General features: G+C 41.6%; 2 protein-coding genes across 2 annotated transcripts in view; both read left to right on the plus strand.

Moving 5' to 3' along the window:
• Positions 1–2,692: 2,692 nt before the first annotated feature.
• On the plus strand, positions 2,693–3,542 carry LOC114818815 (leukocyte cell-derived chemotaxin-2-like; the record flags this gene model as incomplete). The annotated part of the gene is given in 5 exon segments (XM_029086295.1): positions 2,693–2,776; positions 2,778–2,828; positions 3,334–3,365; positions 3,368–3,409; positions 3,412–3,542. Coding segments are annotated over 5 exon segments (340 nt in total), but the record flags the coding sequence as incomplete, so codon positions are not given.
• A 6,266-nt stretch (positions 3,543–9,808) lies between these two features.
• The window catches only part of LOC104529080 (myeloid protein 1), a 5,520-nt gene continuing 403 nt past the window's right edge, over positions 9,809–14,925 (plus strand). The window contains exons 1-6 of the mRNA XM_010173270.1: positions 9,809–9,854; positions 10,547–10,670; positions 11,564–11,736; positions 12,290–12,460; positions 13,610–13,727; positions 14,424–14,596. Coding sequence (XP_010171572.1) covers positions 9,809–9,854; positions 10,547–10,670; positions 11,564–11,736; positions 12,290–12,460; positions 13,610–13,727; positions 14,424–14,596 — 805 coding nt within the window. The remainder of the gene's footprint in view (positions 9,855–10,546; positions 10,671–11,563; positions 11,737–12,289; positions 12,461–13,609; positions 13,728–14,423; positions 14,597–14,925) is intronic.

A 14,925-nucleotide genomic window follows, 5' to 3' on the forward strand; every position in this document is an offset into this window, starting at 1 on the left:
TACATATTTTATATATTATATATATTTTAATATATATATCAGTAGTATATATTTTTATCACACAGGGAAACAAAATGGTCAGTGATTCCCAGTGGCACAGACCAGACAACTGAAGAGTCAAGAAGACAACCAACTTCCAGCTCCTGCCTGTAAACCAGGGCATCACATTCCCTCCCTTCCCAGAAACAACTCTCGAGGTGGCCTCGTTCATGCTCCAGTGTTCTCTTCTTCTTCATTTTCCTGTAATTTTCCTCAGCCACAATATTATAGGGTTTATAATATTTTCCATTCAAGCACAGTGAAGATTGTAAACATGTGTCTCTCCCACTCTTAACACTGTAGGTTCCTCATCAGCAACATGGCAATAGCTGGGACTCATTAATGGAGCTGGTTAATAAAAATAGGGTGCAAGGGTCTCATCTCACAGGTCACCTCATCAGATTTTTCCAGCATGAGTTGGGATGTGAGGCATGGCACAGAGCTGTGTCCACCTGGCTGAACTTCTGTGCATGAAGCAATAGCCACGGTGGGAGGGCAAGGTACCCATCTGCCCAGATATTTTTTTTAAGTTCATTTAAACTCTTTTCCCTTTCTCCACCCAAATTCTCTCGATAAACTTCAGGATTGTGTAACAAGCAGCAATGAAGAGAAATAGTTACAAATTGTGCTTCAAATTTGGGTTTAATAATGATGGGTTCATGATAAACAAAAGCAAACAAAACTTTCATTATATGGGTTTTCATTAAATTATTTTGTTTCATTATAAATAAAAGCAAACAAAACTAAATAGGTTGGAGCTTCTACACCACTGATTAGCCAGGCTGGTGGTACACCTCGAGGGCTGCTCTCAGCTCTTGCTCTTGGCCTGAATCTACAAGCAGAAGAACTGAGGCCACATAAATTTTCTGATTGGTTGGAAAAATTTGGATACAGCCTCTGTTGGGCTGTATAAATAGAAAGCAAAGTATTTTAGACCTTTCACTTTGAAAGCAGAGCTCTGAAGGCAGATGAAATTGCACAGAGTCACAGCAGTCGTCCTCACGGTTGCCACCTCCAGCGGTGAGTTAGCAGAATTTTGATAAACATTGCTCCTTGTAACCTGCTCTCTTTTCCTTTCTCTTCTTTTTTTCTTTTTTCTTTTTTTCTTTTTTCTTTTTTTCTTTTTTTCAGTGAAGTGTGGCTCTAAGGATTTCAGAACTGACTTGTTCTCAGCCATTTTTTGATTTTGAAAATAACCCCCCTGTCATTGCATGGAGACCTCCCTGTAAAAGTCCCTTTTTAGGTATGGGGAAGAGTTGTGGCAAAAATTTGTGGAAGAAATAATGTTGATTGAATAAGAAAGACTCAGTGGAGGCATATCACTTACTAACAGCACGCTTGTTTTCTTAAAAGCCTTTTACTCAAAGATCATCCTGCTGAGCATAGAGTGTTCCCAGAGATGTTTCTGTGTTGAATGTCATCACCTTTGATGTCACAAAGAATACACAATTCATTAAAATAAATGAAGACTACCTAGAACAAAGGGTTCCTTCACTCCAGGAAGACATTAGAGATTTCCTGCACCCTTTTAGCACCAGATCTTCAGTGCCAACACATCGTTTCCCCCATTTGTGTGGGCTGAGCTCTTCACACACGCGAATAAACCTCTAACTCGTTTCTTGCTAGAGCATCCCATGGGAAAACCTCATCATTTTTGGGGAGAACAGGACTGTGAGAGGCTTGGAGAAGGTACCAAATCAGGGGTTGCCTTTCTGTCCTTCTCCCCTATAAATGTCTTCCCTCTCTCAGACATCTCCAGGGCCATAGGATCAGGGTGGGTTTGGCTGTGGGTGAGGATAGTGGGAGTCTGGAAGAAAAAACAAGAGGATGTTACTCTACTGGTTGCTACTTTGAAATACTATTATAGAAACACTGGCAGGTAGGAAATGGAATTAGTAAAAGGCAGATGAGAGCTTGGATTTTTGACTGGATCCCACTTTAGGGAACAGGAATGGACTGGGTGGGTCTCCCTCAGCCTTATTTTTTAGTTACAGTCCAGTATCCCAAGATCCCAGGTGGCTCAGGTCACCTTCCAGGCAGAGACATCCCATAGCTCCAGCCCCACGTCTGCCAGGTGAATGCAGCATATCTGCAATGGGAGAGGAGTGGGTCACTCCATGATGTCCCCCTCTAGATCTATTTCTTCTGCATTTTTGCTTTGAGGTTGCTGCTTTAAGAACCCTCAAACATAATCAGACAAAACATAAAAAAACGCCAAAAAACCCCAAACCCCCTGTTTCATTGCATTTCTAAAATTAACTTGCATTAAAAGATGAACAACTTTCCAGTTCCTGAAAGCCTGATCCATGGTTACAGCGAAGTCCAAAGGGGGCTTTGCTATTGATTAAACAACACAGACTGGGAAATCCACTTTCTAGCTTGTGGGTTTCATTTCTCCTCTTTTCTCCTTTTCTAGCTACTGCAGCACAATGAGCAAAGACCTGCTCAAGTCAACCTGCAAACAACATCAGAAGCTGCAACTCCAAGGACTGCAGTGGATACAACAGCCCCAGGTCCTGGGCTGGAATGGCAGGAGATGGTTGAGCTTGAAACTTTCTTAAAATAAAAATAAACTTTAAAAAAATGGGCAAGAGGAGGGTTTCCAGTTGGCAAGGTGCTCTGCTGTGGGCTAACCCACCTTGCTCTTCTTCAGAGGAGGGAGGAAGCACAGGGGACCGGACATGGTGTGTGAGGAGAGCTTGGTGGTGTACACACCCTTCGTGGGGAAGATCAACCAACAAGCCCTACGGAAACAGCAATGCCACCAACAACAGAGTCCAGCTTTCAGGGTCAGGTACCAGAGATGAAAGACGTGCATCTTGCAAAGCCTGATTGCAAAACACTCCAGTTCATTTACAGAGCTTTAAACTGAGCCAAAAATCATGAGCCCAACCCAAACTGCAGTGTGCTCGCACGTGAATCCAAGTGAAAACTGCAACTTGGAAATCTATTAAAGCAGGAGAATTGACTGAAAGGATTACAGCTTTTCACCTCTGCTAAAAAATTCAAAGGCTGAAGCAGGTCCCTTTGTGCTGTTTGGATAATTAAAGGAACAGCCTCTGACTTGCTCGTGCAGTTTTACCCACCTTAACCCCCTTCCCCACCCTCCTCCATGTTAATTTTTTTTACCTCTTCTCTCTTCTTGATCCTATAGAAGCATCACAGTGTTTTCTGTAACTTTTTCTGCTGCCGAATCTCTTATTTCATTTGTATTTTGCTACTGAACATTATGGGCTTTTAAGACATTTCTTAAGAGCAGCAGTTTCCCCTTCTTCTCTCTCCCCTGTTAACAAGATTCTGTGTTAAGTTGTCCTACATCAAACATGTCATGACCCCATCAAGAAGGGAGAGAAAATCAGCATCCTTCCACCCAGGTCTACCAAGGAATCACATCCCATGTCCATATCTAGAACTGTGACTTAACAGATCCTACTCCCAACCTGTACACCAGGGGCAAAGCCTTCAGCCCTCCACTTCTGTATTCATTATTTGCCTGGGCATAGGTAGTCACTTTAATAAAGTGGAAGCCACTGAGCCTCAAGCAGTTGTACCACCTAAAATGCATCCATGAACGAAATGCTGGTGGTTATCAGAAGATAAACATATATAACATGTATAACTCATGCTTTCAAGCTGTTACCTGCACATCACTGCACTCGTAGATGGAAGGTGAAGTGGTGGGGAAGGACAAGCACCTGGGAGGTGGTGGATCCTTGGACTGGTTTTGACTGGGATAGAGTTCATTTCCTTCATAGTAGCTGGCATGAGGATGGTTTGGATTTATGCTGGAAACAGTGTTGATAATTCAGGGATGGATTAGTTATTGCTGAGCAGTGCTTACAGAGCTTAATTAAAGTTATTATTATTTTATTTCAACTATTAAACTGTTTTTATCTCAACCCATGAGTTTTCTCACTCTTACCCTTCCAATTCTCTTCCCTCCATCCTGCTGCCAGGGGACTGAGCGAGCGGCTGTGTGGTATTCAGTTGCTGGCTGGGGTTAAACCATTACAACGTTCAATGCTCAGCAGCACAGCAGTGAGCTGTGCTGCAGCTCACTCATCTTGGACTTCTCTGCTCTCTTTGCATCCAAACACAAAGATTTCTTGAATAAGCCAGAAATTTCATTTGTTCTTGCATATGGAAAATCACATTATTAAAGGGCTGCTTCACTACAAATCGCTTTGAATTTCTTTGGTGCTGTCACAGAGTTTGGGCTGGGTTCTGCTTTTTTAATGCAGCTGGGGAGAAAACACCTGTATAAAGCTGAAAACTCAAACCTTTCCTGGGGCCCATGACCAAAATCTTACAACATTAATGAAGTAACTCATTCCTTTTCCCCAGGCTCCAGTGCCTTGGCACGCACAGGTTTTTTCTCATCCAAGTGAGGCATTTCTTTCCATTAGTAAATCAGCTGAAGACTTTCCCAGGACAACAAGCTCTTGTTAACAGGACAGGGCGTTTCAGGCCAAGGCTACCAACATGCTACTGGGAGTCTCAAGGGTCAAAGTGCTCTACAAGTGCTGCAGGCTCATGTATTCACTAACACAACTGCAGCCTCAGATAAGCAGGGAAGCTACTTCAGTGGGAGCTGTGTCATGTCCTGACAGCAGATTTGTTTCTTCTAAGAAACTACAGAAAGATATTTGCTACATCTGTGAAAAGTGCTTAACCTGCTGTGTCCCATTCACCTTCTCTAGGAGCCACTTTAATTTTGCTATGAATGAAAAATCAGTATGTCCATTTAAATACACAGCCCAAACCTGCACAGGCAGATAGCAACCAGACATTGAAGGAAGTTCAATACAATTGAGTTTGCTGTCAAAAAACCTTTTCCTTATACTGAAATCAGAAACACTACAGCAAAAGTCCTCAGTGTTCTCCAGTTTTGGCCAATTTTTTAACATTTTTGTCATTAAGCTAGTTGCCTGCAGAAAATAAATGCTCACATTTAAGTTTTACTTGGTTAAAATCCCAGGTTTTAACCCAATTCCCAACTTCTCACTTTTAAAAAGGGAAGGTGCCAATCAAGCCCCCACGTCTCCACGCAAAGCCTAACAAAAGACTGAGCTGACCTTGCTGACTGAGCAGGGCTCTGAGCCTCCAGCATTGGCTTTGCTCCTCTACAAGCAACTTTTTTACCTCTACCTTAATGACAGCAGCTCAGCACTTTTCTGGTCTGTCCCTACAGGCTGCTTTCACAAACTTTTTCAGGGAGCTATTATTTAATCTGAGTTTTTCCAGCTGTGCAGGGAGGTGCAATGCTTTGGTGCAGGGATGTAGGATGCTGCTGCAGGTGCCTGAGAGAGGTACAGGGCAAATCCTACAAATTCTTGGTTTAGCTGGTGCTATCACCCAGCAGCAGGGATGAAAAAGTAAATACTACTTTCTATTTTAGGTTACAGAGCAGCTGGGGCAAACAGTATAAGTAAATCCAGCTTTATCTTTTCAGTCTAGTAAAAAAATAACTGGCTGTAGAGGAAGGGAAAGTACAATTTGTAGCTGACCCTGGGAAGGAAATAAATATACAGTTCTAGAAATATTCAGGGTGAGGGGAAAGGGTGCTGGGGGAAGCAACAGGGACAACTAGGCTTTTCAGGAAAGAGTTGGCAAACTCAGGCCATGCAGAGTTGCTTTGTTTCTGCACCAGATCTGCAGGGACCCTTTTCCTTGCTATCCCTTTCATTTTATAAGATTGTACCACAAGGTCCCAGACTAACTGCCTAAGGCTGCAACCCAAATCGACACCCTACCCTTCTATTTCCCCGAGCATTAAAGGACTTTTGGAATATTAAGCCAGAGTTTTGTCCTCTCCATGAGATAGGACATAGGTAGCAAAAAGATTTTGCATTCTTCAATCCTCCTCATTAAAACCTGCCTAACTCAGGCTTAGCAAGTAGGTTAATAAAGGCAAAATAAATTCGAGGTGGAGTCTTCAATCAGAACGGTGCCTCAGCACAACTTCAGCTTCATCTCAGCAAAGAAAAAAAAGATTAAATACTCTGATCTCCTACATCTACTTAAAATGACATCCCCAACCACGCCTTTTGGCTGATCAGTTAGCGCAGCCTGCTGATTTTCCAGCGATACTACAATAAAAGCTGTGCACACAAAGACTGGTTAGTTGTTGAGGAAAATTCCTCTTGTCTCAGCCTTGTCAATGATGAGGATAAACAGCAAGTGCAATTTGCTTTATGCTCTGCCAGTTTGATTTTCACTATGAAATCCTCTGCTGCTAATTGCACAAGTAAATTCTTCTGTAGTTCATTTTAAAAACATATCCCATTTTATAATGATTAGCACAAAGAATATTATTTATTTTCAAGAGAAACAGCTTTTAAGGTTCTCTAATGGACCTGTTAGAATGTGTCCAGAGGAGGCCACCAGGATGATCCGAGGGCTGGAGCATCTCTGCTGTGAGGACAGGCTGAGAGAGTTGGGTCTGTTCAGCCTGGAGAAGAGAAGGCTCCGGGGAGATCTTATAGCGGCCTCCCAGTACCTGAAGGGGCTACAAGAAAGCTGGGGAGAGACTTTTTATGAGGGCAATTAATGATAGAACAAGGGGAAATGGCTTTAAACTGGAAGAGGGGAGGTTTAGATGAGATATTAGGAAGAAATTCTTTGCTGTGAGGGTGGTGAGACACTGGAACAGGTTGCCCAAGGAATTTGTGGCTGCTCCTCCCTGGAAGTGTTGAAGGCCAGGTTGGATGAGGCTTTGAGCAACCTGGTCTAGTGGAAGGTGTCCCTGCTGATGGTAGGGGGGTTGGAACTGGATGATCTTTAAGGTCCCTTCCAATCCTAACCATTCTATGATTCTATTATTCTGGACAGCATCAGGCTTAACTCATTCCTTGCCTCTTGATATTGGCCCAAACACCCGCATGAGAAGACACTGAAGGAACTTACACAGCCAGAAAAGTTATTAGCAACATAAAAGGGGTTAAATGGGGAACTCACACCATTCATGCAAGGGAAAGAAATCAACATTTCCCAAGTCAGCCCACCTGCTCTCAATGTACTCCTCACAGCATTGCTCCACTGGCTCCTCTCCAGCTCCTTGTCCGCTCCCACCGCAGGGAAGGAAATGGTGCAAGCGCAGCTCCCAGGGGCTGTGCAACCCCAGCCGCTTGTTCCATATCCTTCTGTTAGTCTGTGCTAAGAGGCCCCTTCGTGTCTTTCACAACTGCACCTACCAACTGTTATATTAACATCTCCATTGCCCAACACAGGAATCCCACCAACTTCGGTTCAGAGTTTCCTCATGCCCAAGGTGAGAGGTCTGCACCTTTCAGCTCACCCAGGAACGGTGGGGAACACACTAAGAAATCTCAACTGCAATATCATACACTTGAAAAATGTTTTATTAAGAATACTTTACCAGGGGTGCAGTAGATATATTAATGTAGCAAGTGACATGTTGACATGTTTTAGAAAGAAAAGAGGAAGATAAAATGCTGTTAAGATGTTTGATGGAGAAAATATAAAAAAAGTACACAGCTACCAGCAATTTGGAGTCAGCTCTGTAAGACAAATGAGATGGAAAAAATAGCAAAGAACAAGTAGCTTAGAGACATTTTATAAAATACCAGACTACAAAACAGGACTAGAAGAAAAGCTTCTGCAGTGCCTGAGCACTTATAACACAGTTGTACTTCTCTCCTTGTGCCTACCAGCTTGGCTGGCTTTACACCCAGCCTTTCCTTCACAAGACTTTGTAGAGTGGATTGAGGTGCTGCAAATCCTTCCTTGATAATATTATGAGCATGTGAGTTCACAAAAGTCTATAAAAACTTTTCAAGGCAGCTCTTCCCCAAGGAAAATTGATCTAATGAGATGTTTAACACTCTACTAGTGCAAACTGGCAGTCAGGAGTAAACCAGGAATAAAACCTGGTAAAGATCATTATTGCAGAAGCCCCACAGCCCCACAGCTGAGAATGGCCAGGTATCAACCAAATAGTCTTTATTTTTAAATAGTTTTGTTTCCAGTAGGGAAAAAAAGGTAGTATCAAGCCAGCCATGCTCAGAGGTACTTTGCTACCTCTATATTATGAAATCAACACTGAAAGATGCCACCCATGCCACCTCCCATGTTGATTGTCTCTGCCAAGGAGAGCTGAGGTGGGTTACTGAAAGCTTCTGCCAAATGAAGGTGAGAAAGCCTGGAAAGCTGCAAAGAACATTACAGAAGCTCTCTCAGCTTGTAGCAACAAAGGCTGTTTCTGGCAAGGGTCACTCAAACCCACAGACCCTGGTCTTGCAGTTCAAGGGTAAGCAGCATCCCCAAATCTTGAATATCCACTGAGTGCTCTTACCAGCACCTTGTATCATTTGTGAGCCTGCACTCCAATATATTGAGAAAATTACAACTAAAAGTCCCATCAAAACTAGGCTATATAATATTTCTGTAATTATTTGTTTGGTGGCTATGAGTGTGAAAAACAGCAGCTCTTTCAGGTAGGATGGGGGAGAAAGCAGCAGGGGTAAAATCAGCAAAGTCATATTGTAATAACCCCAGGGAAAGCTAAAAGATTGCTTGGAGGTTAAATATTGGCTGTAAAAAAAGCTTGGAACCACAAGTGAAGAATTTGTCTCCAGCTGCTTGTTCCCTGGAGATTTTCAGAAAACAAAATGTACAGACACACTTTGCAAAGGAGAACTCTGGCAGAAGGACAGCTGTTTCTCCTCTGAATAAAACCTGCAGGACTTCCAGAGGTTTCCATTAACTTGGACTATTTTAGATAGTTTACATGGAAGCTCCATGACTCATTTAAATTTCATATTAACTAAGACATGCCCATAAAAAAAAAAATCAAATGCTGTTCTGTAAGTAGTGCAGAGAAACTAAATGGAAGGAACAATTAAAAGAGACACTAATGAGCCTGCTTAATAGTACAGTAACCAAAATCAAGCAGGTACTAAATGAACCACTTTAAAACCTAGAATTTTTTAACACTTACCAGTGTTAGGTTATGATTGGACTTGATGATCTTAAAAGTCTTTTTCAATCTAGGCAGTTCTGGGATTCTGTGAACTCCATGTCAGTTACATGATGCAACTTGGGTTTGAAATTCTTCCTATCAGAACTTGTAGATGTTTTAATAATAATTTAGTTGTTAAAAACTAGGGTTTCAGTAAAAAGATTTAATGGATTTAAATCCAGACTAGGAGATAATTTCATCTGAACAGGAAAACCCTCATGTTTCTATGCAAAAGTATCTGCATTTCTTAGCCTAAGTAAATATTCATGCTACACCAAACATTATATCTTCATGCATTCTTTGTCACTCTGTTAAGAAGCTCTCATGGGCACGTACACTTGAACAAGCAGTGAGGGACAAACTGGTTACGTCCCCCATGGAGTTTTGCCCATCTTTTCCCTCCAATTCAATCCTCTGGACCATATTCTTGGTTCCCACCATTTTTGGCCTAAGTATGCCCTTGCTTCAGGAGTGGAAAGAAAAGGTGTTAAGAAACAGTTCAACCAGAGCTTCCTGAAATGTGGGATTGTTCATTTCCATCTGTTACTGTGTCCTAAGAGACCAGTTCTTTTATCCGTCTTTCCCAACCAACTCTAACAACTGTTAAGAGTTTGTAGACATCCTCAGTGCCTAATATGGCAACACAGTCTGCCCAGAGCAGTAATAATTTGCTCAAGACTGATTGGCCAAGACAACAGACCTGGGCTTTCAAAAACACATAAATACCCCAGGCAGCTACTGCTCAACGTCTTTGATTCGATCAAAGAACACCGGTGAAACAGCCACAAAATGCCGGCTCTCAGCCTGGTCGCTCTGGTCAGCTTGGTGTCCACTGGTGAGTTGAAATTGATATATTGTAGTTGGTCTTGACTGGTTTTAGGTAGACACTAAGAAATTCTTGAAATTTGCTCCAACATAAATAATGCTAAGGTTTTTCAGTTTAATTTTATGAAGAGTTACAGTGATGTGCACAATTATGACTATGGAATTGTGTGTGCATTTAGAGTCATCTTTTGAAGTGTTCAGAGTTTGCATGAAGAAAGTTAAAATACTTTGACTTATTTCACCAACTGATATTAAAAATAGTGGTAGCTTTGCTTTAAGTATCCTAAAATAAGACCTCTAGAAAAAGAGATCAAATCTATATAGCAAGTTGTACAATTATTTTTTTACCTCTAGTTTCATAGAATCATTTGGTTGGAAAAGACCTTTGAGATGATTGAGTCCAACTGTACCTATCTACTGCTAAACCGTATCTCTGAGATTCTAAAATTAGAAACACTCATGAGCCATTCTCACAGAATCACAGAATATCAGGGATTGGAAGGGACCTCAAAAGATCATCCAGCCCAATCCCCCTGCTGGAGCATGAACACCTCCACAATATTTAAGGAAGAAACCTCTCTCCTGGGGCAGAAGAGTCATGTCTTCGACTTCAAACACACTGTTTTGCAGCTTAACACTTTCTGTTGTATTGTACTAAGAACACGTTTGATTTTTCCCCATTTTCCTCTTTTGCATGTGAAGTTTTTGCCAACATACACCCACCTCAACAACAACACAGACACTGGGCACAGATCTGCAGCGGGAATCCCACCAACAGAATCCGGGGCTGCGATAGATACGGCTGTGGCCATTTCGGTGCCGACAGGTAACGCGGGAGGATATTGGGAGTCGGGAGCAGTGGGGTTTGCTGTTGCTTTCCTAAATAAAATGATCACACAGGAGAAAGAGGAGAGTTTAACCAGAGCTGACACTTAGAATGAGAGCAGAGTGTTGTCTGCAGGACCTCTTACTCATTTTTGGGATGTTAATTGGCAGTCTCACTGAAGTGCAGTCCTACCACCACTACTCACTGCTGCATGGGTGAAGAAGTGAGACCACTACATGAGTTAGAAGCCAGAGTAGTAAAGGAAAAGGAAAGTATTCCAAGGATTTGTGCCATTTGTTCTTGTTGCTTATAACCAGATATTTAACTAACATTCCACAGGAAGCGAAGTAGATGAATTTACACAAGCTAAAGGTCTGCCAGTATCATGGTCTTTAAGTAGGCAACTCATAACAGAACAGGTTATATTTCCCTGAAAAACACATTTATACATAGAATAACTCCTGTCATCCCTGTGTTTTCCTCTCATCTCCTCTCTCCATAGTGTTCATCCTCATCATACAACTTCTGCATTTCTAAATGAGAAAATGCCAAACATCTGTTTTACACCAGCACAGATGCATTTTGGGGTAGAAGAGAGGTACTTTTCTAAAACAGCTTGACATATCCCATGAAAATGAAAAATTTAAAAAAATTAGGAAAATTAAACTTCCACTTAAAATGTGAAATCTCATCCCCCTTTAAAGAAGGTCAGAGCAATATAAACACTTTGCAATAATAAAAGGTGGATCAAAGGCACTATTTCTTTCCAATTTCATTGCTGATGCAAAAATTGTGTTAGACAAGCTTCAGATATCGTACGGTGTTAACTGCTTGATCTATATACATCACATTAAACCTGGCAGACTTCTCTAATCACATCTTTCCATTTTCAGGCACAGTGGTAAAGGAAGGCACGGGGGCGGGGGTGGAAAGCACACGGGTGTGGATGTCATCTGTGCTGATGGAGCAACTGTGTACGCTCCTTTTGGCGGCCAGCTCTCCGGACCCATTCGCTTCTTTCATAATGGAAATGCCATTGATGATGGAGTCCAAATCAGAGGATCAGGCAAGTAATTAACAGCTCATTACATTGTCAGGCATGCACAAGTAATCATTTTCTTTTCTTGAGTAAGGTTTCTGCATCTCTTCGATTCAAGTAAAGCGTTGATTAATCTTACACCCTCTCTAGTTCCTACATGGAAGCACAACTAGGCTGGTGCTAAGAAATATCAGAAATCAGCACCAGCAGGATGTAGTCCTTTTCCTCTGCTTTCCTTGGAGAGAAGGGAGTTGAAAAACAGGGAGCAGAAAAACAACAGCACCAAATAATAATTAAAAAAAAATTAAAAAGAAGAAACTGTAAAAATAAAGTATCAGAAATATGCCCTCATTTCTTCTGAGAGGACATGTTCCGGTCCCTATTTCCAACTCCCTCTTTCCTTCCCTCTTTTCCATACCAATCCAAATAATTTTGGTTTCTGGATTGTTGGTACCTTGACTACATCTCTGCTTCGCTGTTCCAGTCTCCAGGAAGAGGCTAGCACAGAAGGTTTCTTGCTCACCCCAAGGAGAGATGCAGGTGATGTTTCCTGACCTCGATCTCCTCCCATCTCTCCCAGGTTACTGTGTGAAGCTCGTCTGTATTCATCCCATCCGATACCAAGGCCAAATCCGAAGAGGACAAGTCCTCGGGAGAATGCTGCCAATGCAAAGAGTGTTTCCTGGCATTACCTCTCACATCCACGTTGAGAACTGTGACCACTCTGATCCTACTCATCTACTTAAGCCTGGTAAAGAAAACAACAACAAAAACCCCCAGAATAAGTACTATAATGAATGAAAATTCTGTTATTAATTAATTTCAAATAAGGACAATAATATCAAACAGCAATAGCCCCCTCTGTCTTAGGTTCTCCTTGACAGCAGCATCCAAAATAAATATTACATTAATATAATTGATTATATTCTCATTATAAATTAAAATATAATTTATATTTTTATAAATTATAAATTTATAAATTATTATACATTTATATTATAAATACAGCATAGCAGAACTGTAGACAGCGTTACAGGATGGAGAATATACCAGCTTATCAAGTTGTATTTTTTGCCCCCCTCAAGACACAGAAGCATCAAGTATCAGCAATAAACCGAGTCAGAAAACTCTTCTGTTGGTTCCCTTTCAACCACTAGCAATTTTTTCAGTATCACATCTCAGCAGACTTTAGGATCACTCTTTGCAAATATAAATTTAAAGATTTTGATAGTCGTGTAGCAGAAGACTTGAGTTCAGTCACATTAGCCTGGGTGTAAAATAAGAAATAAAACTGAGTGTTTTTCCATCCCTCATATAACACTCCAAGAACCATGATCTCTGCATTTTTCTCTTTAAAGCATCTTCATAGAACCATGGAATGGTTTGGGTTGGAAGGGACCTTAAAGATCATCCAGTTCCAACCCCCCTGCCATCAGCAGGGACACCTTCCACTAGACCAGGTTGCTCAAAGCTTCATCCAACCTGGCCTTCAACACTTCCAGTGAAGAGCATCCACAACTTCCCTGTTCCAGTGTCTGACCACCCTCACAGTGAAGAACTTCTTCCTAATATCTAATCTAAACCTCCCCTCTTTCAGCTTAAACCCATTTCCCCTTGTTTTGTCATTAACTGCCCTTATGAAAAGTCCCTCCCCAGCTTTCTTGTAGGCCCCCTTCAGGTACTGGCCACTATATTCCTTATATGACCTAGCCCTACTCTAGAAACATTACAATCCAGTTCAAGGTGCACATTCTATTCACATCTCCTAAAAGAATGATGCATTTTGTGGAGGGAACATCCAACTACACACTTGGGATGTAATTCCAGTATGTTCCTGTCTAACTAAAATAAAAACAGAACCCGAGTTAACTTTGATGTGCTGTGTTTCTGTATTTCAAAGTTGTCCCACCATTCCCACAATACAAAGACAGCAGATGGGCAACATTGTGCTCCGGGAATCCTACAAACGAGATAAGAGGCTGCGATAGATACGGCTGCGGATACTACGGAGCTCCAAGGTACGATATCATTGGAACATGTGGGGTTTTTATTGCTCCTCCACTGAAATAGAGTTGAACTCTGTTTAAGCCATTTAAGAATCAGAGCTTTGAAAGTTTAGGTTGGATATGCAGAAACATTTTCACTACGTGGGGAATGCAGCACCAGAACAGGCTGTTCATGTTGTGCATAAAATCACCAGCTTATGACTCAGACTGAGCCCTGCCTGACCTGACCTGGTGTTGGGAACTGTCTTGACTTAAGTGGAAGGTTGGACACGATGTCCTCCACAGGTACCTGTCAACCAACATTTCTGTGACTCTACAGTTCTATTTAAAGGTTTGGAAGAAATACTTTTTTTTTTTTTCCTTTAATTTCCAAAACTGGAACTCTAATAGATCATCAACTCTACATGGTCCTACATCATCTACACCAAAAAAATTTTTAAAGATTCTTCAGTCAGCCAACTATGTCAACATTGTCTCAGGATAAAGAATCCATTTCCAGATCTCCTAGCATGCTAACTGATCTATCTCCATATAACATTACACCTGACAAGAGACTTCTCTAATTACGTTTTTGTTTTCAGATGCAATGGTAAAGGAAGACACACGGGTGTTAGACAAGCTTCAGATATCGTACGGTGTTAACTGCTTGATCTATATACATCACATTAAACCTGGCAGACTTCTCTAATCACATCTTTCCATTTTCAGGCACAGTGGTAAAGGAAGGCACGGGGGCGGGGGTGGAAAGCACACGGGTGTGGATGTCATCTGTGCTGATGGAGCAACTGTGTACGCTCCCTTTTCTGGCCAGCTCTCTGGACCTGTTAAATTCTTCCACAATGGAAATGCCATCGATGATGGAGTCCAAATCAGGGGATCAGGTAAACAGCTATTGCTCATTTAATATTTCTTTCTGTCTTGAGTTTCTATATGATGAATTACCAGCTAGACTAGTTAAGCAAAGTACATGTTTTACTGCATCTTCTATTTATTTGCATGCAGAACTTTCTGCTCCTGTTAGACTGCAAATTTAGGACACCCACTCTTAAATACAATGAGGTGAGATCTCAAATCCAGGACCTATTAGTTTTGTCTCTTCAATTCCTGAGGTTGAAGCCTAAATTACAGCAGAGGGAATGGTTTTTTTAAAAAAATGGGGATTTGGAGTTCTGTAGCATGTCTTCAAGCTCTTCTCTTTACTAAAGCAGGA

Source organism: Antrostomus carolinensis, unplaced genomic scaffold (assembly GCF_000700745.2).
Source record: "Antrostomus carolinensis isolate BGI_N321 unplaced genomic scaffold, ASM70074v2 scaffold35808, whole genome shotgun sequence".
NCBI classification, from domain to species: domain Eukaryota; kingdom Metazoa; phylum Chordata; class Aves; order Caprimulgiformes; family Caprimulgidae; genus Antrostomus; species Antrostomus carolinensis.